This window comes from Corvus moneduloides, chromosome 17 (genome assembly GCF_009650955.1).
Source record: "Corvus moneduloides isolate bCorMon1 chromosome 17, bCorMon1.pri, whole genome shotgun sequence".
NCBI classification, from domain to species: Eukaryota; Metazoa; Chordata; class Aves; order Passeriformes; family Corvidae; genus Corvus; species Corvus moneduloides.
Window position 1 is genome coordinate 4,339,985 of NC_045492.1, and position 25,299 is coordinate 4,365,283.

The window sequence follows — 25,299 nt, forward strand, 5'->3', positions numbered from 1 at the left end:
TTAATACTGCTCTCTATTTTCTCACATTTGCTGACAACTATCTCATAAGATTAGATTTAAACAAAGACACCTTGCTAGCATCAAAAAAAGCTGTTCAATACCTTGCTAGGATTCGGTTATGAACCAATCAACAGAACTCATCACTTGCAACGTGAAACTAAGTGGAAGGAGGAATTCAGATTATTTTGAGGGAGTTGGTTTTGTCCATATCAGGAACACTGGAAGAGAAACTTGCACTGAAGAAGTCTCTCAGTGCACAATACTCAGGAACCATCTTGGAGCTCTCCTAATTGCTCTACTACAGGCTTTCAACAGGCACAAGGCAACTCTTCTTGCCTTAAATTACTGCCCTATACTCCTGTGGGATCCAGGTTATACAGATTAAAGCAGCTCTGAAATGTACCTTTCCTTTGTGTTCAGCTTGGTTTGGAGCTGGCTCATAACACCCCAGAAATCTCCATGGATCAACACCAAAACAGAATTTAGGTTTGCAGCTCCAGGAGGACCTGCCCCAGACCTGCTCAGCAGCTTGCACCCAGCAGATGTGCTCTGTGACAATCCCTTCCCCATGCCTGCCTGGAAAAAACAACACATTTTTAAGCCAACATAAATAAAATCTTCAGCTCTTTCCAAAGGGTGGCTCTTGACTTAGATCTTCTGCATGACTTACCCAGACACGAGGCTCTGAATGCTGGTTTCAGTCCAGGAGATATTACTGCAAGTGGAGTATTATTTGTGCAAGGCACTAGGGCACATTCCTGGAGCACACCTGAGGAGGGTCACAATGTCCCTACAGCCCAGGTTTCAGGCTATGCCCTCGCCAGCAGCTGGGTCTGATCTGCTTTCAGTCCATATCAAGACTCCTACACAGGGTTCTGGTGCAAGGACAGAGTTTTGCCAGACAACAGGGAACTGCTGCACCTCATCCCACTCCAACTGGTGCTTCCACGTCACCCACAGTTACTTTGCTTCTTTCCACAGCTGGAAATACAGATGTTCTCAGACTGCTCGCACCAAAAGCCCACCAATCACACTATAAACCTACTCTAGGAAAGCCATAGCTGAACTACTTTTGTGTCAAACAAAAGCCATCCTAATTTTTTACTCAATTGGCCCATTTACTGATGCACTAAGCTTGATTTAACCGAGTTGCAGGATGCTAATATCACACAGAAGCACTACAGAGGGGCAGCAGGACCCAAAGCCCAGCTCTGCAAGTGGAGCTGTTGCTCCTGTCTCACAGGACAACATAAAACTCAGGCCTTCACATTTAGAAAATGTTTTATTTTCTGGTCTAAGTTCCTTTTTTTCCTTGAACTCAGTGCACGGTGCTTTGCAGATCCAGCTGCCCAGGTGGAAGGCTAATTTTAGCTTCAGTGCACCTAAAGGATTGTTCTTCCTCATTGCATTCCCAAGTCAACTGGAGGGCAACCTGTGACGTGCAAGCACAGCAACAGTTGAGATTGAAAGCAGAGATTGTTGGCTTAAAATGCTAATGGCTCAGTGCAACTGGGCAAAGAGTAGGTGGAATAATCAAGTTCACTCCACTGCACTGTCAATATAACAAAAAGCAGCAGATTATGAAGCTTTAAAAATTAACCCAACAAAAAGGAGACTGTCAGAAAGATCTTGTTAGGGACAACCATAAACGAAGGGCTCTGTGGGGAGACTGAGCACCTTAATCCAGCCTTCTCCTCTTGTTTAAGAGCACAGCCAGTTTTAACAAGGCTCAAGATTCACCTGGCACCTTCAGTCTAAGCCTGACTTCACAGCATTAATAGCACAGCTATGAGAAATAAGGGTGGTGCAGACCTTACAGAGTTCATTTTCTGACTGTTTCTTCTCCATGTCCCCTCCGTGTGGATCCCTGGAAACTCTGCCTGCCTGGCTCACTGCTGAGGGCTCACTGATCCTGGGCTGGAAAATGCACTCTCAGAGCAGTTTTTGATCTGCTCCTAGATACTGTCAGCACACCGCAAATATGTTGCAAACACTCATGTAATTCTTCACCCTCTTGAATGGCAAAATACAATAAACTCTGTTGCTATGTTCACTGCAGGCTTGAATCACTCCCATGAGAGAGCTTCTCAAAGGACCTGGAACTGCCTGGGCTACTTTTCTGCTTGCTCAACATCCCTCCCTCATTGAAATCCCTCTCTAGCAGATGAATAAATAAAAAGGTTCCTTCTCAAGCATTTCAAACAGACCAGGAGGAAACAAGTGCAAGCCAAGAAAATGGAATTCCTTTAAGACTGCTTCCAGAAAAGCTAAGATGAGAAAAAGGCAACAAGAACAGAAGAACTCAGGCAGACAAGGCAGTCCTGCCACACAAGCAGCACCCAGTCTTTAAAGACATCCCCAAAGATCTGGAGCAAGCACAAAGGCCCACATGGAACAACGAAAGAGACAGAAAGTCTGAATTAACCTCAAGAGCAAGTTTGGAGCATCACACCAAGCCACAGCACCATTCATAACAATCCAGACCATGAGCATGAAATGCAAGTGTCTGCAGGAAAAAAAGGGAGATGAGTCTATCAACTGGTTACAGTATTCTGACAGATGAAGACCTTTAGTCAGAGAACAAAACTACATTAATGTCAAACCACACACATCTTACCTGCTTGCAGTTTACTTCAAGGCCAAAAACAACAGATGAGTCCAAAAGCAAAAAATTGAAAGGAACAACCAAAAAGTCCATGCAGGCTCTTCTCACATTGCTTCCAGGTTCTTACCCTAAGCAAGCAGTTCAAACCTAAATGATGAACTGTGTAGTTAATTCTGAAGAGGAAAAAAGTCACCTAAAGCGAGCACATCACCGTTCATGTTCACTAGGTTTTCTTGTTTAAAATCACGTAGTGGGATAAAGGCATCCAGGAATAACAGACAGGAGTATTTGAAAAACTGGGAAAATCCTGAAGCAGTAACTCACATATATATATATATATGTTTGTTTTTTGGTTTTTTTGAACATAGATATAGCTGTAGATATTCTCAGTATTGGAGGTTTAAACCTCAGTCTATCAAAATTATCAATGCAAGTATAAAAACAGGTTTCTGTATGGAAGAAATCAATGTACTGCTTATCAAAACCTTACATGAAATACACATGATCAACTATTTCATTCAGACACACAGAACTACACAAAATTCTATTCCCACCACAGAGAGAAAAGTTATGCAGGAGATGCCTCATGAACAAGAATTCCACAACTTCTCTACCAAAGGTCTAAACCAGAAGAAAGCTCTGCTGCAAATCTTTAATGCCTGGATTGGATTAGTTACACTTAAAATCCCCCAAATGTTGTACGCAAGCACCACTACCAATTCCTCCTTTCTCCACACACCAATATGCAGGAAAGAACTATTAAAGCTTGCTCTTAGGAGAAAATGGAAAGCACGTGGCTGGTTCAGATTCCTCAGACCAGACCATAAAAGCAAAGAGAGATTAATTATCAAATTACTGTGGTGGCAATGAACAGTAACTTACCCAACAGACTCTTACCACACTTTCCTTTCCCTGGTTTAACTCAACCAAAGCAGCTAAAGAGCCAGAATTAAAGCAATTTGAGCAGCAGTCTGCCACTGCTGACATACATCTGCATATCTCTGACCAGAGATTTGCTCACATACTCAATAGTTTCACTGAGAGCATCCCCTGTGAGAAGTCACAATGCCTTTAGCCCAGGCTATTTTATCCAGCACTGCTGCCAACCACCACTTGTGTTCCTATTAAGGCATTTTATCAAGGACTTTGCACATGGGGGATGGCACAGTTGAAGGTCTGTCTCTACAGCACCAGCGAGAATAGCTAAGATGTCACTGCCACAATTTGCTAATAAGATTACAGCTTGTTTTCAGTAACACAGCAATCAGCTCATCAAGAACTTCCATTAAGCAAGCAGCTCGGGGAGCAGCGTCATTTCAGGTTGTTTTGAAGAAGCCTGTTCTGCAAGTGATAAAGAGGACGTGCCAGATCGTGCTCTGTGTGTGGAGTAATTCCTGCCAGCTCCAGCTTTCCCCCCTTCCAACAGCAAGAAGGCACAAGCTCACCTCCTGCCTGGCATCCTCTGTGGCACCAGAAAAGGCAAACAGCAATCCTTTGGCCAGGACTGTGTGGAGAGAAAGATGGGAATCCTAAGATGTGTGTGTATCATAGGACTTCAGCTTAGCACCTCCAGTAGTTTCTGGGCCAGACAAAAAGTCCAGAGGGTGCAGAGGCCCTGGCACAGGGTGCCCAGAGGGTGCAGAGGCCCTGGCACAGGGTTCCCAGAGAAGCTGTGGCTGCCCCTGGATCCCTGGAAGTGTCCAGGGCCAGATTGGACAAGGCTTGGAGCAACCTGATCTGATCATGGGCATCCCTTCCCATGGACCAGTTTGGAACTTTATGATCTTTAAGGTCCCTTCCAACCCAAACCATTCCATTATTCTGGAACTATGTTACCTCCACCACAGCATCAGATCTCAACTAAAGCACAGGCTGTAACTTCCCTGACAATAAGCGTCTCTATCAAAGTATTTAAGGGCAAAGAAACTCCATCTCATCTTCTTTGTCTCAGACCTTCATCCGGAATAGATTTGTCCTCACTCAGTGTAGTAAGGGGCTAAATAAGCAAGCCAAGGAATAGAGAAAGTTGCCTTTAATTACAGATCTGCCTGGAGGCATCTCAGACAGAAACTCAGAGCAGAACAAACACAGGACTGATAACCCCATGCAGATACAGCCAAATTAAAAATATTCAAAGCCATGTTTAGCTCAGACTATTAGCTGGGTGTCTGTCCATCACACTAGGATTTGTTTTGGCCTCACAAGACACCCTCTCTGTGCATGGTTTTGTGTTTGACTGTAAGGTCACTGCAGACGAGCCTGTTGTTCACTTTCCCTGCATTAGCAGGGTAAGCCAAACAGGAAAGGGCTTTTATCCAAAGGGAAATCCTGCTGGGAGAAAGGGGCACCTGGCAAAACAAATCTTTAGTAGTACTGGGATCTTTAATGTGATTGTGAATTGATAAAGCTAATCTACAGGATGATTAGATGACCGTCATTAATTAAAAGGTGGCATTCCTAACCCTACTTCCATCTCCACTGAATCCACATCCATTTAAATACATCAGCAGCTTTGTCCATCCAGTTCCCACAAGGACCTGGTCTGCCATTCCAATTCCACCCAGCAGTATGGCACCAGAATCCCAAACCCGTCAGCCCAGCTGGCGTGGGGCTACAAACCCCACAGCCCAGTAGCTCCCACATCTTCTCCTCACCCACTCCCCTCTCCGCCACACAGAAGCTGCCCCGGGCTGAGCCCGTGCACAGGAGCCCATGAGGAAAGCAGCAGGTCAGGAATCACTGCCCTTTGGTGACCTTGCTGTCACAGTCCCGAGCACACACTGCCAGGGATTTTGCTGAGGCCAGAATGAGTCAATACCTCCCAGTCACTAAACACAGCCTCAAAACATGCTACCGTTACCTCAGCTGAGGCACCTTCACTTCATTGCCATCACTGCTGGGACTTCAGGTGAGATGCTCAGCCTGTGCACACCTCAGGCACTCAGCTGAGGGACAAAAGGCTGAGGGACCACTTGGCTTCCAGAGGAAAGGCTGCCAGCGTGTTTGAATCCACTATAAAAAGGCTGTGAATTTATTTCTTTTTTGATTATTCATTAACCCAAAGGCTTTTTACTAGAGCAGGTTCACACATACTAAACACTTGTCCTGCAGCTTCTTAAATGTTGAACTTGGAGTAAATCAGGATGGTAGAACTTGTCCTTATTTCTTCTTGTAGCCCAATCTACCAGCTGTACCTCCATTAGAGCACAGAATGAGTAACTGCAAGTTGTTGCTCAGCTGCATGAGAACAGCCCAGAGGTGCTGGAGAAGTCACAAGAGTGATTTGCTGACCAGCACAAGGGAAGCAGGAGTGGAGAGGTGTGCTGGAATCCAGCTATGCTTCACTCATGAGAACTTTAGGGATGCAGGAAGACAGGGAGGAGTCACAGGCTCCTCACGTGGATTTCTCAGGGCAGAGTTATTACACATAACATGAGGTGCTTGGCTGTTACCCTGCCATGGAAACCCTGGGCTGGGATTTATAACCAATTCTGTAATAGGAGTGTCACCAGCCAGCCCAAGGCCACCAGCCCTGTCTGTGAGCCACCTCAGGTACCACGAGCTTCACAACACCGAGAGGAGGAGTGGGAGGGAGGCACAGCTGGCTCAATGCTTTTGCTCAGTGCTGTTTTGGAGCCATGACAGCACCACCAGCCCCTTTCAAGCCAGTAGGAGTCTTACTGGGAACTCAATGAGCATGGCAGAGTTGCTGATCAAAAATAAACAATTAATTAGGTCAATTAATTAGAAGACCAGGGTGGCATACCCTTGCCCTATAGTACAGGTGGGTTTTAGGTCAATCCTAGGAAAGAGGCTTAGTTCCACATATACACACAGACACCTCTCGCCTGTGGTGAGTCCTGAGCGAGCAGGTGGGAAGTGTCACTTGGCTGGAGTTCAATGTTTCGGGCAAAGTTGGTGAGCAAGTTTGAGGTTCCTGCTGTAGCACCTCTTCAGAGCTGGCCACAGAGGTGTTCTGGCACCAGCACAGACACTGGAACTCAATGGACTCGTTTGGCAAAAGCCTTAAGTTGTTAACAAATATTTCAATTTTTATCAAAGAAACCCTGCAATGCTCCAGGTTTTAATCTCTTTCTCTCACACGTGGCTAATTTTAAAGTAATTTACCATATTACTCCTGTCTCAGTCCCCCTACGATTATTTTTTTTTTCACAGCTCAAATTTTGCCTAGGGTCTTCTAAAGATTTCCTGTCTGCTTTGAACACACAGTCTAGTCAAATCAGTCGAGAAAAAATGAGAGCTCTGACACATGAAAATGTGAGCTGTGACTAGAAGTAAAATCACTGTCAGTACATTCACACAAAACCAAGAGATTTTGATCACTACAGCAAGTCAACAGTCTAAAACTCTATGCAAACTCCTAAGCTGATGCAAATACACACTAGATGAATTCTTAACTTGTATAATATCCAGTAAACACACAAGCAGAATGGTGTTTGCCAAGCAGAGCAGTTCAAATTTCAGTTCTATCCTCTACTACTTGCATGATAAATCAGCAGTTCTTACCTTCATGTAGATCCACAAACCCCTGAACAGCCCTCAAACCCCAAGACAGGTTATCACTGTATCACAAGGAAGCATTTCAGCCCCCCAGGTCCCACTTCCCCAGCTTGCTGCACTCAGCCCAATTATAGAGTGAGTACGAGAAAAAAGAGCAGGGATTTTCGTAGGCTTAGGATAAGCAAAAGAAAGGGAATTTCCACAGCTTTCCGTTCAGGATCAATGCACTCAAAGCGCTATTTTAAGAGCATACAACAGCCTGCTCACCTCTAGAAATTCACCTTGCTTCCACCTACCCCGCCCCAGGGGCTGCCTTAGGGAGCGGAGCAGCCGGGAGCAGCCCGGATCCCACGGGAACGCTCCGTACCTGCTGAGGAGCTGGGCACAGCTGGCTGCCCGGGCAGGTGCCAGCACCACCCGGGGCCTGGCCATCCCACTTCTGGCCATCCTGGAGCCACACGTGCCGCGCTTGTCCATGTCCAGCCGGGAGGAGGGGGACAGTCAGTCCATCCGTGCCTGTCCACCCGCTGCGGAGTGCCCGGCTGGGAACCGAGAGCTGCTCCTTGTCACCCACGAGGTGCCCACTGGAGGAGCATCCTCTCCTCCCTCCCTGTGTCCCCCTGCCCCGGCAGGAGTGACCGCAAATCCGGCTGAGCCCTCCGGGCAGCGGTGCCCGAGGCTGAGCCGCCCACGCCGGGGACACAGCCCCCAGCCAGCACCCAGAGAGAGCAGAAAACAGCACGGAGCTCTTTCCAAGGCTGGGCTGCAGCTCGGGCTTGCTAAACATTAACGTAAGGCTCAGCCCACGTGGAAGAGTAACTCCCGAGGAAGGAGGAGTCAAGCAGCCTATTCGCTCCTTAAAGTTGTACTTGAGAGAACGTCGAGAAAAGCACAAAATATCTGCCCAGGGACGTGGGGAGGGCAGAACCGCCCCCCCTCCCCGCGAGTGCCTATTAAAAAAGCGATTCAGCATTTCTTGCCATAGCTGAGCAGTGAGTAAGCCCCAGCTGGATGTAAGGCACTGGCGTGGAAAGAGCAGTGTAAACTCGTAACACCCACAGAGAATATTTTGCAAGATCCAGATTATTCTTTAAAAATCTCATCAACAATCAATGCACAAGTGAGCAAAGGGTTAAAGCAATCGGATTCCTTGCAGCCATTCCTGACAGGTTTTGTTCTTTCCTTGTTATTGTCTCCACAGTGTTCCAGTAACTCTCCTTTCTTCTAACATTTATTATTCATAATCCCGAAGTTAAAGGGATGAGTAACTTAAGTTTTTTCGTGAGGGCACGCAAAGCTCATCCAGCACAAGTACTAATTCCACTCTGTGTTTCCCATATTCCCAGTAAGGCAGGATCTACAGCTCAGCCTGCTTTGCCTCCAACGGTTTAAAGGGCAGCAGCAGCTATTTTAGAGACATCCCTCAGCATAAAAGAGCCCATCTTGGTTTTGTTCCTACTCACACAGCTATTTTTCCAGCCACTGCTGAGCCCAGCTGCTTTCACCCCGCCCTGCTGCTGAAGGAACACTGCCTCACTCCCCAGCTTCAGACCCAGGGCTCGCACTGGGAAGGTGTTTGGTCTGGGACATTTGCAACTCCCCACACTCCCTATGCAAAAGTATTAATGGGAATTTCCTCTCTTTCCCCCCTTACCCACAATTCCTGTAAAACTTATTCCTCCACCCATAATTCAAAACTCAGCTTTATCCACCTAGCTCCTCCTACATCAGCCCCAAACCAAGATCAACCACAGAAAGTCCCAGCTTGTGAAGTTCACAGTTAATAACCAAAACACACAGACCACAGGTTTTACAGCACCACAGAACAATTCACAGGCAGCACATCACAGAATGGGCTGGAAGGGACCTTAAGGACCACCCAGTTCCAACCCCCTGCCACAGGCAGGGACACCTTCCATTAGCCCAGGCTGCTCCAAGCCTTGTCCAAACTGGCCTTGGACACTCCCAGGGATGGGGCAGCTTCTCCGGGGAACCTGTGCCAGGGCCTCCCCACCCTCACAGGGACCAATTTCTTTGTAGCAGCCAATCATAAAATTCATCCACTAATGAAGACTGTAGGAGCACACAGAAAGCAAATTAAAGATTTCTCATGCTTTTATGCAGACACGCAGACAACAGCTGCTGCAGAAGCGTCACCATCATGTGTGACCACACACACTGCTCAGGATGTGAGACATGGGAGGGGAGAGCAAGGAGAGGTGACAACACAAACCTCTGTGAGAGAAGAGGTGGCTGCTCTTCACTTGCTGTTTTTACAAACTTTGAAAAGCATTTTTTTCTCCCCAGGGAGCACCCAGCCTTTCCAAACCACTCCCCACTGAGTACACCTCGACCCGAAACAAGGGGTTAGGTTTTAGGCCATTCCTTCTCCTGGACATAAAATCACCTCTAACCTGCCAGCACTGGAAGCAGATGGGCCCCACAGCCCATAACTATATTTCTTTTGTCCCTCAGTGGTGTTCCTTGTCATTAAGTTTCTTTTAATAACTTCAGCAGCTAGCTGATCATCCTTTTTAATGGGTCAATTTAGAGACAGAGACTCCCAGACACTCGTACCAGGCAGTTTCATCCTCACAGGTTTCTCATGCAGTGGTAATAACTCATCCAGGCTTGTTGCACAACTGAGGCAAATTTAAAACATCCAGATGAAGACAGAATTCTTTAAGAGAACATTCAGCTTTGATTACTCACACAAAGAGTACACAAGCACTGCTGAAAGTTTCTGATCTCTGCGGATAGTAACAGCTGCACTACAGCCTTTCACGTCTTCACTCCTGTCTGCCCTTCAGTTATTCATGGTATTTGAGAGGAGTAATCAGTAAGTTTATCTCCTAGATTGTGCTTGTGAGGAAAAAAAGGTGGAGGAATAAAGGCCAGCTGAGTCTGCTTTTTCAGACAGAGTGAATCAGGGTAAATATTCCAACTCTGGTTTTGAGCTCTCCAGCATGTTTCACGCTCCAGGACAGTCTTCCTGGCATCATTAGAGATGAGATAAGCTCACTAGGATGAGATTATCCGGATCACAGGAGCTGAATCTTACTCTAATACGGAGACAAAGAGCTGTATGATGCTCTCAGCAGCCAATTAGTTCAAATGAATCATGGGAACAGACCCAGCGCTGTTACCGTCACCACTTTAGTGCACAAGTTATTTCTGAAGGTATCCACACATCCTGCCAAACTGACATGACTTGGCCTGACTTTTTCAGGATCAAAAGGAGGTGGAAAAACATCCAAAGTGCTTTTGTATAGTCAGGAATTTCAGCAGGCTAGACCTAAAGACTGCAGGAACTCTCTGTAGCCTGGGAGAGCTGACTCTGCATGGTGCCCAACAGAGCTGGGCATCAGAGCCTTCAGATCAGCTGGAATAGAACATCCACAGGCTGCATTGTGAGATCTTATGACAGCATCACATTTTTCAAGCACCTGCAAATTAATTTGTTACCCTGAAAAATGAATGCAAGTGATACACTGCAATGTGGGGTGGAAAAACCTGGATGTAACCCAAACCCGTGACATGAGATTCTTTTTCTCCAGCAGGTTCATTTTTAGGGTACATAGCATTAGGGAAGCCTGAAAATCATTTATCCCCCCTCAATCCCACCACACAAGAAAATCCTCAAGTGGTCTTACCTACCCATCACACTGACCCATTGAGATTAAGAGATTAATACAGTTTCTGAAGTCACTAAACTGGTGAGATTATCCAAGCCCCAGCTTGTTCCCAGTCTGGCAGGGAGCAGCAGCCAGGCTGTGGCCTGGGGCACAGCATGAGCTGCAATCTAGTCTAGGTCTAGGTAAAGCAGCAGCTCCCAGCAGCTGGGCCTGCAACACATCTGGTTCTGCTCTGCCCTGAGCTGGGAGAGAAAACCAGCAGCTCTCAGGAAAAGAGCTGCCAAGAAACAGCCCCAGCAACACTCAGACCCTACCAAGGGCTTCCACTCATAACTTTACTGAATGAGACAAGAGCTAACTTGTCACTCTACTGGGAGAGATACAGGCATGCCCACGAGAGTCAGAGTATCAATGTATCAATGTCAATAAATATCAGTATCTCCAGTTGCCCACCCTGTTTGATAATGTCACGGCTTGGGAGAATGAAGAAGAAAGGGTAGGGGGAAAAAAAGTCCTACTCTCTTCAGACACAGATGTGTGTTCAGATAAGTCAACTGCAAAGTTGCTTAAACCTAATTACTACTGTAAATGTAATTTAAATCACCCAAAACATTTCCACTGCTCAAGGAAGAGCTGTAACAATAGGAGGAAGCACTAAGATAGTAGCTATTCTTAACACTCAAAACCACTTATTCTGATGAATAACCAAGACTTACTTATTAATGTAAATTGAATATGCCTCTGCCTCCTGGGCATTTAAGACTGTGTAAAATTAGAAGTCTTAGTGGGTTTCAAAGGATGACCTCGTTTACCTTCCCGCTCAAACACATGCCTGGCATCTACAGGGGGCTGTACCTTGCAAAAAATCACTCTCCTTCTGGACACTGAAGGCAGAAAGAAGTGACAGGCACCAGAGTAATGACCAGCAAGCTGCTTGCTCACTTCCTCCAAGCACAGGGACCTATCATCCCTGCAGCCAGGTGACAGAGAGCCACACATCACTCTGGAGGAGAGGCCAGTGGGACCAGGGACCAGTGGTCAGTCCCCTCTCCAGCTGCACTGAGTGACCAGCACTTTGTGCCAGCCCAGCTGTGCCAGCTGAGCACACACAGGAATTCTCCAGGCTCCACACTGCGCAGCTCATCCCCAGCACCACCTCCACGGAGCACTTTGCACCTCCTTAATTTTCACAGAAGAAGAATATGCAAAAGCTGCAGTTCCCAAACTCACACCCCAGCAGATTTCACAAACCTCATTGAGTTTTGCACGTTTCTGTTCCCTTCTGGGAAAGGGATGGGGCAACAGAGCTACAAAGAGAGAGAGAGTGCCAGAAATGGACTTTCTTACTCTGGTGCCCCAGTTCTCAGCCCAAAGATGTGATAGATTAGGTTGTCATCTTGTTTATTTCCTGCAGCATAATCACAGCAGCGGGATGGGCTCGCTGGGCTGAACTCACCATGAGTCAGTCTGTTTTCGGGCATCCCACAAGAGCTGCTGCCCGAAGAATGCCAAACATCCACTCCTGGGAGAAGTCATGCCCATGGCACGGCCCCACAATCAGTGCAGCTACCAAGGTTATGAGACAGCTCAACAACATCTACTGATAGCTGCTGATAAGTTGGAGTTTTAGCAAGGATGGTAAGACAAGGGGAGGAGAAAAGTAGGAGTGACCTGCTCATAGCTACACAGCTAAGCTATTTGTTAAGATTAAAAGTGTAACACCTGAAGACCAGAGCATGGACTAAGCACAAATAGAGTTTTCAAAGCAATGTCTCATTTAGGAGGGTTTGTTTGTTTAACAGATTTTAGTATATTATGGTTTTAAAAATCTCCTCCTAAGTTTTTATATTGGGTCAGACTAGCTGAAACTACTTCAGAAATTAGGCTGGATCCACCCCCACCCCCCCTTATTGAAGTTTGTCATGTTGAATGATTCCATTAAAACCTAAATCCACTCACCTAAATACTCCAAGATTCAGAGAAAAATAATTACCAGGCAGGTCCCCACACATTGTCTCTACACACATGGGAATGGGGAGTTTACTTGGGAATGAAATGCCACCATGCCCATCTGTGGGTAGGAGATCCACCAGACTCCGAGCAGGGGAACAGAAAGACACTCCCGTCTCCAAAGGAGTTGCATTTTCACAGATCCCAATTGCCCAATCAGTTATTTCCAAAATAAAAAGAAGATTTAATACAGTCAGGCAGCAGAAGCTCTTATTTAGCAGCCAGGCAGTTGTAAGTGCCAATTATCCCACTCATAAGCAACAGTTCTGTTGTACTCCAAAGCACCATCACTTATCCTAACAGGCTTCTGTTCCACTTTGTCATCTCTCCAGCTGTAACAAGTCCATCAGGAAGAATCCAAACTTCTCTGTGTGGGGAGAGATCACAAGTGGCCTGTAATTTATATTTATGGGCATTCTCCTCATTTGTCCTTGAGAAGAGAGCTATTTAAAGGCTCAGAAGTGAAAAAAAAAAAAAAAAAAGTCAGCATCCACTATTTTTGCTCTGCTGGTGCCTGGCTCTGAAGTCACCACACAGAGCTTGTCTGTACTGGTTTCATCTATAAACGATGCAACAGCTGGAACAAAACTGGTTGAGATGCTGAACCTGATTGCACAATACAGCTCACAGCTCTTACAGAGCCATTAGTAGTCAAGAGCCTGTTAACTCATTAGAAGAGGGCTTGTTTTTCCAAAATTTTAATGACAAATTACAGGAGTCTTCATGAAAACCAGGACTGGAAGATGTCAGACATGATCTAGCTTGGGGGCCAAAGAGGGGATGGAGGAGCTTGCTACAGACATTCCCAAACAGCTTTGTAGTGCAGAATTTACAGGAAGAACTCAGGGAAGGGGAGGTTGGTGGTGTAAGATCATCTCAAAGGTCAGTCAGGGATTAGAGCAGTGTCTATAAATCCCCGCGTGCTGTTTACTGGGTAAAATCCACTGCTCTGACTGGAGGGCCAGAGAGGAGATGGGACACAAAGTCTCGGGTATCAGTGTCAAGTGGTGCAAGACTGATTTTTATTGTTCAGTTTGCACCTGCTGTGCAAGATCAGAGTGATGCAGTGCTGGGTGCCAAGGCCAAAGCAGACATCAAATAGATCAGCCACTGAAAAACCACAGTCAAAACAAACAAGTGAAAGAAGCAGAAATTCAACTTGGACTCACAGGTGAGTTGAAAAGTACAAAGACTTCAGAAAATAAACCTAAAAACACACAAGCAGGAGAACTAAAGCAACTCTGTTTTACCTCACAGCGCTAATAAGTTGGATGAATAAAACTCTTTAACTCAACCAACTTCAGAAACACATTTTAACCCTGCTGTAAGCAACCAAACTTCTGTACAGTGGCCATTTTCTGACACAGGCATCACCTGGCTGTGGTTGCTGACCTAACTCCTACTCAGGTTTTGGCCCAAAAAGTGGTGATACAGCTCAGCCTGATCTATGCTGGGAGCAGCCACTGGGCTGAAGCAAGAGCTACACATATGGCAGGGACAAAGCAGAGGAGGAGATGAGAGCTGCTGGTCTTGCAGCTCTGCAAAAGCAACTCTTGGGCAGCTTCTGATAAGAAAAACTCTTCAGAAATAACTGGAACAACCCACAGGAGTGGAAGAAATCAAGCTTCCATGATGGAAGTTGTAAATACATCACCTTTCCCAAAAAGCTTTCAAGCTGACCCAACACTATCTGCAGTGCTGAGGCTCCCAGGCTGCCCACTGTGATACTTGCACCATGCTAGAGGGGGAGGGATGAGCATTCTCACCATCAGCTGGGAATCTGGCTTCCACATAAGCATGGGAATTAGGGAATTTGTCAATTAACCAATTAATTAGAGAATTAGCAAGCTACACTATCCCACTGAGAGGGGACAGAGCCTTTGTTGGAATTTTTTCTGATGAGCTCACATAATGAAGTTGGTTTCACAGTGCACATCCTTCTGGAACTCTAAGAGCTCCAGATGAACTGTGATGCCTGACTCAGTACCAGTGTCAGAAAAAGAACTTTTATGGGGTTAAATGATATTCATTGACCCCCAGCTAGCAGCTTCATTACCTTTACAGAGACTGTTTTTCCTTTGCCATCTGCTTAGTGAGCAATGAGGTGATGCTAATCCTTTACAAAACTGCACAGACCACGCGAGCAGAACTGACAGGAATGCCTTCAAGCAGCAATTCCTTGATCTTTTTTATCAGCTGCACCCCCCAGTTACGTTTCCTTCCATCTAAGACGTTGTTGCATCTAGAATAAGCCTTGCAAAAAGCCATTCTCCAAAAAAGCTTGTTCCTCGGTGAGTGCTGGTATTTCATCAAGCCTTGGATTCTCCTAAGGGACCTGGCAGCTCTGAGCTTGCTCCAAACCCTTCCTGGCCTGCAAACATCCGGCAGCCTCGCGCCTGCTCTGCGCTGGCCAAGGCAGCGGAGGAAGCGCGGAGTGAATGAACTCTGAAACCCTTGGATGAGGGATATCGTCCGCAGGGCTGCTCCCAGGAGGGATCCTTCCTCTCCCCTTAGGCAAAGGAAACACTGCAGCTAAATACAGCTGTTACCTTTATCTAGTTTTACCCTGCTTGTGCACAAGCTGGAGGGAGGCCAGGATTGTGGAATGTTTGCCCCAAATGAGGGGCTGGGAGATCAGCTGCAGGGATGTATATACTGCCCTGCATGCCTCAGCTTCCGCTGGGAGACACGCAGGGATTTCCTTCCACTGTGTCAGCCCCGCTGTTTTCAAACAGGAACATTGTCCCAGCTTTACCTTGACTGAGAAAAACAACTTTCATCAGCAAGGCTGTATTTATTTGCTGCCTAAAGAGGATATCCTTCCAGTTCCATTATATATTGGCCACCTGCTATGGACTTCACAAGAGTTCCAGGCTCCCCTTTGCTCAAGGGCTTACACACAAGGAATTCCACCTTTATTTCCAGTGTTCATCTCTTGAAATCTAACTCAGAAATGAGACCCTTCAGAGAGAAAAGTGCAGAGGCAAGGGAGTGAAGAGTACTCCAGATTTGTGCCTTTCCAATGTTTCTTAGTTACAATGGTACATCTTCCACACTTCCCTAGGTGCCCCAGACAGAGGTAACTGAGAAATATAAAATAACTCTTGGCCAGCAGCCTCCTCTCAGTGCTTCATCCATGCCCAGGCTGCCCAGTCTGCTACTGCTGAACCACCAGTGCGTAATGGCCAAGCAGGCTCGTGTCACTTCCTGTGCTCAGGCTCCACCATATGATGGGAGTGTGTATGTTCACGAGGACACTGCACAGACCAGAAGCCACAACCTTCAATTCAAGTAGCCAGAGACCCTGCAAGATATCCAGATGGCCAAAATTCCATATTATAGAACAACAAGACAGCCCTCAGAGAACTAGTGAATTAATAATGGGCTTGCCAGAAGATTGCAAGCAGGAAGATTCGAGGGTCCTGAAACTTCTCCCGCTAAAAATTTTAAGAAATACCAGAACATTGTTTATTTTAAAAGGTCCTCAGTGGGGGTTGCCTTATTATTTTTCTGCATGACCAGAGCAAAGTTCCCTTTGCACACAGCTGGCACAGAGGATTTAGTGAGAAAGATCCTCATTTTTACAAGACACATGGATTTTAATAGCTCAGCAGTCCAGGCACTGGCAGCCCTGGGGGCTGATGGAATAAGCCATGCAGATGGAAACAATTATTTAGGAAGGGAAGGACTCCTGCATGCATGGAGCAACATCTCACTCAAACTGAAGCCTCCCACCAACACATTCCAGACTCTTGGAGTAATCTACTTCGGGGAGTATGCTTTAAGCTACATCAGCTTTTGTATTTCTTTCTCCAATCTTAATTGCAATCGCAAAACATATTCCCCTGAAAACTGACCCAACGGTCTGACCAAACAGCAACAAATACCAGGAAATATTATAAACATCTGAATCTCAAACCAATTTAGAGACCCAACTCTTCAAGCAACAAGTTCTGATTTCAGACAAGGTTTTCACTACACAACACACCTGGAAGGACTTACCCACACAATCGACAACGCTGTGGTGGATGACTTACACCTAAAGTCTGTGGAATAAAATAATGAATAAATCACACAGGCTGTAATTGATAGGTAGTTCATCAAATTGAAGGACTTTGCATAAAACAAAATCATGAGTCTTGGAAAGGAGCAGAATTTCCAAAAGCACTAATTGATTAGAGATATCTAATTAAGGGTAGCCCTTTCAGGCCAGCTGCATAAAGAATATTTCATATAATATGTTGCAGGAGAGAAGTAACTCCAGCAGGTTTCAATTAAGCCTCATTGCCATATGGGTTTTGCATCCGCAGCAGGAAGGCTCAAGCATCATGTCACAACTAAGATATTTTTATGTCTCCAACTGAAAGCATTTAAACTGCTTGGAATAGAAGCATATGGGCCATAACATCCCCAATTAAGAAAATACTTTGCTGAACTAGGAGCCTAAAAGCTATATGAAGCTAAAATAGACCACATTCTTGGTCAGGGATGGTAGTTTAACTTTTGAAGTACATAAAAAGCTAAGAGTGTATTGCACGTACGCGCTAGTGGCCTCCTTACCCAAAAGAGAAGATCCCAGTGCAATCACACAGTGATTTTTAAGGAGGCCCTGAAGGGGTGGGGGCTCCTTTGCCCTGCAGACAGGGAAGGGCACTGTTGCTGGAGCAGTTTGCACCATCACAAGCACATGTGAGAGGCTCTCAGGTCACCACCTCAGCCAGCCCCCAGCTTAAAGCAGGGTCAAGCACAAGCCAGAGCAGGATTCTGAAGGTTTTGGCCAGTTGGGTCTTGTAAAGAACTGAGGTGCCAGCACCTCTGTGGTCTCCCATTTCAGCACTCCAGTGAGTGACATTTCCCTTAAGGCAAGCTGGACACTCACCCATTTCAGTTTATAAAGCTTTGACAAGTAACATGGCTCTCTATCCAACCAACCAAAGATGCTGGGAAGTGGGAAACAGCAGTTATGGTTTTTTCCTTTCAGTATTAAAAACCTGACTTCAAAAATGCATCTTGATTAACCCAAGAGCTCGGCTGCTCTGCTCTATTGGGAGCTTGAGCCAAACCTTCAGTGTTATTTTTCTTCACGCAGCTTAGACCCAAGAACCCCAGTTCCTCCTTACTGGAAACAGATGTCAACCAAGTTAAATCATCCTATGACTCCTGCAGGAGAAGGATGTAAACAGCCACAGCTCACCCAGCTGTTACTCAGAGAGGCCCTGCTGACAAGTTAGGGATCCCCACATGCTGCAAGACCTTCAAAACGCTCTGACATAGTGACTTGAGATTCGTTTATCACTTAAATCCACCAAAACATATTAGGTCACTTCAGTTTACACCATATTAGAGTTCGGGTCTTTTTACCAACTTCTTCTAGAGTTTTGAGCTCAGAGGAGAAAGAAATTGTTATCTCTGTTTTTATACATACAATGCTTCCCAACGGAGTCTTAATGTTTAACAGATCCACCCCTGCAACATGCTTGCAAAGGAAAGGCTTTACAAATAAGAAGGGGGGAAAAAGAGAGAGATTAAGTGATGTGCAAAAGGTCACAAAGCAGTACAGCACAGTTTGGCACACAGAAATGCATCCTCCACCTCCCAGGAGGCTTAACTTCAGCCAAAAGGAACTACCAAATTACAACTCTCACTAATGGTGTGCTCCAAAAGGTTCAGTCCAGGTTTTGGTATCTTTTCAGCTGAGAAAAATAGCTGCTTGCTGCAGTATGGAATGGGACGGAGGCTGCTGGACGCACATGAGAAATGATGCACCAGGTGAACAAGAGACCCTCAGGTGAATTAAATCCAAAACTATTCGCAGTCACTGTAAACAACCACACTGGCAGGAGCTCTACTACAGCATCCAAGGCTGCAAGTTCTCTTGCTGATGCCCAGGAAACAGCTTTTGCACACAACAGCAAAAGGAAATTAAAGTACAAACTCATGGATGCTGTTCAAGCACTTGGAGACTACGAGGCAGCTGCAAGGTCATGCTACATTCATGCTGTGAACTCCAAATGCTCAGCAAAGACAGGCACAGGGGCAGGCACTACAGCCAGATTCAGGGAAAGGAAACATTCTAACAAATGTGGATCACAATACAAAGTCTACAGGGTTCAAACTGAGACCCCTCATCTGTAGGTCTGTGTCAGTTCTCCAGGCCACGTTCTTACAGCACCAACCTCTTGTAAGAGGCACGGACTCACAGCAGAACCAAAATGCCCCTTCCATACTACTTTTAGCTAAATTCACACACAAAAGTCCTATTCTTAACAGCCAAATATTTATTTGTGCATTATTTCTCAGAGCTCAGAGACAGGAAAACCAGGTTTAAACCACTAGTGCCATCAGCATAGCTGTGGTACTGGGGAACTCTGCAGGAACTAGGAGTCCTCAAAGTAGCTTTCTCAAGCAGGTTTTTGCAAGCTGGCACCAAGCTCCCTGCTATTACAGTGACACTGCCAGGGACAGCCAGCCCAGCCAAGCTAAAGCTATTCCGAGTGTATTTACACAGACTAAAAACTACACAAAGCATACACTTTGGTAGCCCCAGGCTTTAGAACATCACCATGCAGTACAAGAAGCAATATTCTCCTAGACCTTTAGATTGTTTATTTACTCACCTCAGTTCATCTACTTCTTTGCAGTGATGATCCCAGTATAACATTTTTAACCTAAGCTGTGGCATTTTGGCAACTGCCTCAAGATAGCAGGGTTTCTTTTTGAAGTGAGGTTAACAGGGAGTCTAAAATACCCAAGTAGCCTAAACAAGTGAAATCCCATAGAGACAGGAGGTATCATCCCCAGGGGTTCAGCTGCAGTATTAGAGGCAGCCTCAACGATGCCGCTACAAGATTAAGCCTTTCTTGCCAACACGTTTTAAGTGCATACGATAGAAAAGGTAAAGAGATAAACCTTGAGAATATAGCAAATGCCCTTCCCGCTGGCTCAGGGAAAACAGCTTTGAGATGTCAGCACAGCCGAGACAATAACCCCATTCCCCAACGGGGCAGAAGCCAAATTCTGGGAGAAAAGCGGCAATTCAGCACTGCACGACGTTATGGCATCCAGACCCGCGGGGCACGGCCGGAGCCCCCCACCAGCGCCGAGCATCAGCCTACCTGGAGCGGCCAGCGCTGCGGACAACGGCCGGAGGAGAGGGAGGAGAGGGAGAGGAGGGAGAGGAGGGGGAGCAGAGAGCGGGGGGCTCTCCCGACCCCGCGGCTCGGCACCCTCTGGCCAGAGCCACCCAGGACCGGGCGCGGAGCTCGGCGGAGGCGAGGCCAGGAGAGGAGACCCCGCTTCCCTCCGCCCCCGTCCCGCCCCTCCGGAGCTCGCCCCGCTCCCTCCTCACCTACCGGGAGCATCCAACCCTTCCTGCTCGCCGCTGGCAGGCGGGGGAAGAAACGGGGGAACCCCGCTGGAGAAGAGCCCCGAAGCTCCCTCCCAGGAGAGGGGGATGTCATCGGCAAACAGCTTTTGTTTTTCTTTTCGTTTTCCTTTCTAAAGAAAGGAGCTGAGAAAATAAAGATGCGGACAGACAAGTTTTGTTTAAGAGCGTGGATAAATATTTGGCCACGCGGAGCTCAGGGGATGGGGAGGGAAAGGCGAGCACAAGCAGGGCAGGGTTCATCGTTGCTGCGGGCTGATGTTGCACGGTGTGCCCGTGTAAGGCTCTGGAGAGGCGGGCACCGCCCATGGGCGGCAGAAACAATGGTTTTCACAAGCCCCAGCGCATTCATTGGGACGGGACTTCGTATTTCAGGTCCTCTTTAAAACAAAGGAGTGTGTTGAGCGTGTGCATCAACACAAGAGCACACAGCTGTTCCGTTCACAGCCCGGCACCTGGATAAACCCTTAGGCTACAAAATCTCATCTCAGGCTCGTCACCCTCCTTGTAGTTACAATAACTGCTTAAATCAAGCTGTTGGTGAGTGCCTCTCTAGGTTGTAACCTGCCTTACATCAGCCTGCCAGCTGTGCTGAGAAGCAAAGCCTGAACAGAAATCAGGGACATGCATGCTCGGGATCTGCTGAGGGCTTAATTATTTATTGTTAATTGGAGCAGGCTTGGTTCATCTGTTAGACCCAAATGTTGAAAAGTAGTTTCCTACTTTGAGAACTGCCAAGTTGCAGATCAGAAAAGTGCTATTTGGGCTATGAGTATAATAATCCTTGGGCTGAACTGCTTTTAAAACCCAGTAAGAACTGCTACAGAGAGAAATTGCCTTGATCTTATTTATTTGAAATCAAAGATTAGTATACGTGAGCAGAAACTATCACTGGTGCTGGTGGAGTGTGTGGTCCTTATAAAAAAGGAGCTCATCCCTCTGAGGTGGGAGAGGAGCAGAGTGGACAAGAAACTGGCTGCTGTCATCCTTTTCATATTTAGGCAGTCGACACTGAAAGCAGCTGTGGTGATCTGAGTAGGTGCTGACTTAGTCTTGAGTGGTTTCTTTTTCAGACAATTCCCCTCCCTCTGCTGTTCTGCAGCAGCTGTCACCGATGCTGACCTGGATTGCCATGGGACTCACTGCTTTATTTTCACCCTGAGGCAGGATCTCCAAGCTTGGCTCAGCTCCAGTTTCCCCCTCAGGACTGAAAGCAACAGTCCTCTGCTCTCCAGCCTCAGGGAGCCCAGGATTTTCCCAGCTTTTTCACCCAGCAAAACCAACAGCTGAGCCATGTAGGTAACCAGATAGGATGGCAGCAGTAGAGTCCTCAGGATGTTAAAGGTCTGGAGCAACAGGCAGACAAAATTCCAGGTGAGAGAAGAAAGCAAGGTGCACAACAGCTGGGGAAGAAAAGGAAGAACAGAATTGTCACTGCAGTGATGCTTTTGGAAGAGGTTCCATTTTCAGTGGGATATACAGGATTTTGAAACCACCAGTGCTTGTTCCCGTCCCTCATCCACCCAACACAACCAACAAATATGATGTCCTACAAGAGACAAGCTCAAGCTGCTGTGTTCAAGTCAACAGTTGTACATATAAAGAGCTCTAGGACAACCAAATGGTGCCCTAGACAAGACCAAGCTCATTGTTAGCCTTTGAAAAAAGTATGAAATTCATTAATGTTAAATAAATAGTTACTACACTGACTTGGTACTGCCTTGGTGGTGTTAATGGTCTTAAAAATGCTTTCACCTGAGGTATTGCTCATGCGAAAGCTCAGCTTCAGGGTGTGTTAGTCAAATAACTGCAGCAGTTTAAGATTATTCCAGTCCTTGGCTAGTCCAGCCTAACCAAGGTTAGCACTGCCCCAGAACTGGTGGAAGGAAACAGGAGTGAGTACCTCGGTTGCTGCAATTCAAAAATCCCAGCAATGTAACTGAGCAGACAGGACTGGGAATAGTGACAGTGGAGGCACAGAGCAGCTTTCCCTTGTGAGCCCCTTCTGCAAAGGAACAGTCAAGGAACAGGGAAAGAGAAGACACGCAAGACATGAAGCTCTTCCACTGCTTGAAATTTATCTTTTGGGATTTGTGTAAAGCCTGAAAGGATTAGGGTTGCTGTGTTTGCAAAGAGACTTCTGGCCTCAGTGCTTATTGAGCAAGTGAAATACATTTTATTTTCAGTCACATGCTCCGCTGTAGGAAATCTGAAGCAACTTTTAAAAGGATGTAATATCAGCCATAAATACCAGGAGAATTTCTACACATGGTTGAGTTTAACTTCTTATCTTAGAGGAATAAGTAGCAGATGTTGCCATTTTAAATGCATCTCTCAAGGACTTTTAAAATATGCATACATACTTTTAAATATATATACACACATATATTCATGACAGTCATTCTGCACAATTCTATGTTACCTTTATCTTGTTTACAACAGGAGTCATTACAAACAGAGAAGGCAGAAAATAAAACCTCCCGTTAGTCATTAACCAGGCAGAAACCAATCTTAAAGCTTTGTGTTACCCAAGAGGCCTGTGAGTCAGGCAGAGGTGGAAAAAGTCAGAGCTGAGGCACAAAAGCAGCAGATATGCAAGGAGGCAGTCTGGTCCCCCTACTCACCATCACGACGTTACAGAAAATGCTCTTTCCAGCATGGGAATATCTTATCTTCTGCCTCTGGGACCAGCTGTTCGAGGTCACAGCAAGAAGGCTTTGCTTTTGGCTTTTTGGATTTGAGCTCAGATAAGCAGGCTTGGGCCTCAGTCTTCCCACAGGTCCACTGGATTGTGACTCCTCTTGCATTTCTGTACTGGATGCATCACTCTGGTATTCTTCCTCTGTTAGTTCATCTTCAGAGTCAGAATCAGGCTCATCAGGACATTCTTTCTTAATCATTTCTGTGCTGGGCATCTGCGCTAGAAGCAGGTTTAAAAAGAACATGTAAAACACCTGTATGGGACTTTTTCTCCCTGGCTGCAAGCCTTGCACATTCCATCTAGGAGCTGGACAAGATTCCTCTGAACTTCTTCCGTCTGAAATAAAGGATTTTCAAACCAAACTAAACAATAAAAGGCCTTTACAAGTGTTTAATTTTAACTAATTAGCTCTTAATAAGCAGCTATATTAATCAGCAGCTACTTTTCACTTGTGCCTGCTATAAACTAGCATAAAAGAAGTGGATATGACTGAGAAGTGGACAGCAGTTAGGAAAATATTAAAAAGAGCACTTTTATTTTTATCTCTTAGTAACTGAGAAAAGCTTTAATGTTCTAATTCTGTAAATATGCTGGTATGTAAAAATTTAGTAATGTCTTACTTGTTAAAATGCGATTTAGAGCATTTGTGGAAACAGTTGGAGGCCTGGTGCTAACAACTGTCACTACAGGGCCAGAAATTGTGGCTGTAAATGTAGCAAGAATAACCTGAAAATCTCATTCAAGGCATCAAGAGAATTACTCTGGCCAGACAAAAGCTTGAGCACTCAACTGCAGCATATGGATGTGGCACAGCTATGTAAAATAGGTATTTTGTGACTGATTTTGAACTTCCTCATCTGGGATTAGATTTTTTTCTCCAGCATTAGAGCACAGTAGCAAGACTTTATCCTCATGAGTGCAACAATGAGCTTATTATTAGACTAAACCAAAGCCTGTTATTGGTTGCTGACATGTTAGAGGAAAGAATCAGGGATGGATAGGAAAAACAAACTGGCAAAATACACAAATAAATGAAAATGCACGTCTTACTCCCTTCAAAACTTTCTATCAGCCTCAGCACGAAAGAATCTCTTACCAGCTCCCCCAGTAAAACCCTCCATGCCCTCCCAAAAAGGAGAGGTGCAAGAGATCTGTGAGGACAGAATTTAAAGTGTACCAAATTAGAGGATTAGGCTTGCTTTCTGGGAGATTTTTAAAACAGAAACCTATAAAAATTACTTGTCTTTGCCTTTCTTAAACCAAATTACCTCTGAGATGAAGGGAGAGTGTAAGAAGGGTAGGTGGCAGCTTGGTTGTCTTGTGAACATTTTCAACAGAAACGCGTAACAATTTGCTTGGTTTTTCTATATGCTACCACTAGCACTAACAAACCTCTAGTTTCCTCCTGTGACAAGTGGCATTACCCTAAAAATAGCCAGCAGAGTGCTTTAAAGATGAAGTTAACTTTATGCAGCGGCACTTTATCTGATCAACTGCCAAACTTACCTTCATTAAGCAGCAGCTGTAGCCAGATAATCACGACGATCAGCAGCATTACAAAAGGCAAACAGAACCAGAAGAAGAGCAGAGGAAAGGTCAGCTCATTGACCAGAGGAACCAGGGGATACCTCATGGCTTGCTTCAGGTTACGCTAAGTTTAGAACAGCTGGGCTGCTCCCCTTTCTAACAGCCTTTTAATGACTCTCATTGCAGCGCTGGTGGTCACAAGAAGAGCAGAGATATCACAGCAAAGGGGACAGCCCCGTGCTGGGGAGGGAGCAATAGGGATTAATATGGGATAAGAACAACTGAGAGTGGCCAATCAAGTCAGTTGTTTTCTTGAGCTGCTATTTAAAGGATAAATACAGGTTAGGAAGCTTTTGAGGCTTATGTTAAACCAGTTTATGTTAAAACTGTAGTTAGAGTTAGTTCTTGTCTTTGGATAGAGGGGAGATAACCAAGTGCTTCGGCCACTTTGAGACTGAGTAGCCAGGGTTGCTGCTGAGAAAGCAGTAAAACAGATTCAACCCTCCGGAGATGTGTAGGGGATGAGCAGCTACAAGCTACTTCTCCCAGGCTCTTATTCAATGTAGAGCACAAATACGTCCCATATTGACTCTATTTTTAACCTACTTTGTATATCCTCATCTATTAGTTAATCCTTTAGGGAAATAAACCTCTGTATTTCAATTGCCCTCCTGTCTCCCCTCCAAGAAAGGTGACTAGCAGATTTCATAGGACGTGTGTCAATAAAAGTACTGCTTAAGAGTAAAGGAGTTCAGTAGTGATCAAAGAAGGAACCAGATATGTACTTGATATTCATCACGCTGCGAGTTCCTCCTTCCATAAAATAAAGCCATAATCTATTGCTTACCTCACAGAGTGTTGTTTGGCTAGATTAATTGTTTGTGTAGCTCTCAGGAGAAGAGAGCAGTGATGTAAA

At 45.8% G+C, this 25,299-nt stretch overlaps 2 protein-coding genes across 6 annotated transcripts in view; both read right to left on the reverse strand.

Moving 5' to 3' along the window:
- ARHGAP40 (Rho GTPase activating protein 40) overlaps nt 1-20,481 on the reverse strand; it is a 37,580-nt gene extending 17,099 nt beyond the window's left edge. For 2 of the 5 annotated variants that reach the window (XM_032127052.1, XM_032127051.1), the window contains exons 1-2: nt 7,494-7,928; nt 404-576 (exon numbers count right to left, since the gene is read on the reverse strand). In XM_032127052.1, the coding sequence (XP_031982943.1) occupies nt 404-576; nt 7,494-7,913 (593 nt within the window). In that variant the 5' untranslated portion in view covers nt 7,914-7,928. Of the gene's footprint in view, nt 1-403; nt 577-670; nt 4,087-7,493; nt 7,929-20,123 lie in introns of those variants that run through there. The other 3 variants (XM_032127053.1, XM_032127055.1, XM_032127054.1) reach the window with 3 other exon arrangements.
- A 503-nt stretch (nt 20,482-20,984) lies between these two features.
- ADIG (adipogenin) lies at nt 20,985-24,627 on the reverse strand. The gene is made up of 3 exons (XM_032127057.1): nt 24,363-24,627; nt 22,780-23,075; nt 20,985-21,558 (listed from the first exon to the last, which is right to left on the reverse strand). The coding sequence occupies exons 1-3, from the start codon at nt 24,487-24,489 to the stop codon at nt 21,295-21,297; spliced, it is 687 nt and encodes a 228-aa protein (XP_031982948.1). The 5' UTR covers nt 24,490-24,627; the 3' UTR covers nt 20,985-21,294.
- Nucleotides 24,628-25,299: the final 672 nt, after the last annotated feature.

What these genes read in the sequence shown, in the direction of transcription:
- ADIG (XM_032127057.1), bottom strand. Translation starts at nt 24,489, where the DNA reads ATGAGGTATCCCCTGGTTCCTCTGGTCAATGAGCTGACCTTTCCTCTG. An exon ending in ACAGCTGCTGCTTAATGAAG is followed by an intron (nt 23,076 to 24,362) that starts GTAAGTTTGGCA and finishes ACCTGCTTCTAG; the next exon opens with CGCAGATGCCCAGCACAGAA. An exon ending in TTTTCTGTAACGTCGTGATG is followed by an intron (nt 21,559 to 22,779) that starts GTGAGTAGGGGG and finishes TTTCTTCCCCAG; the next exon opens with CTGTTGTGCACCTTGCTTTC.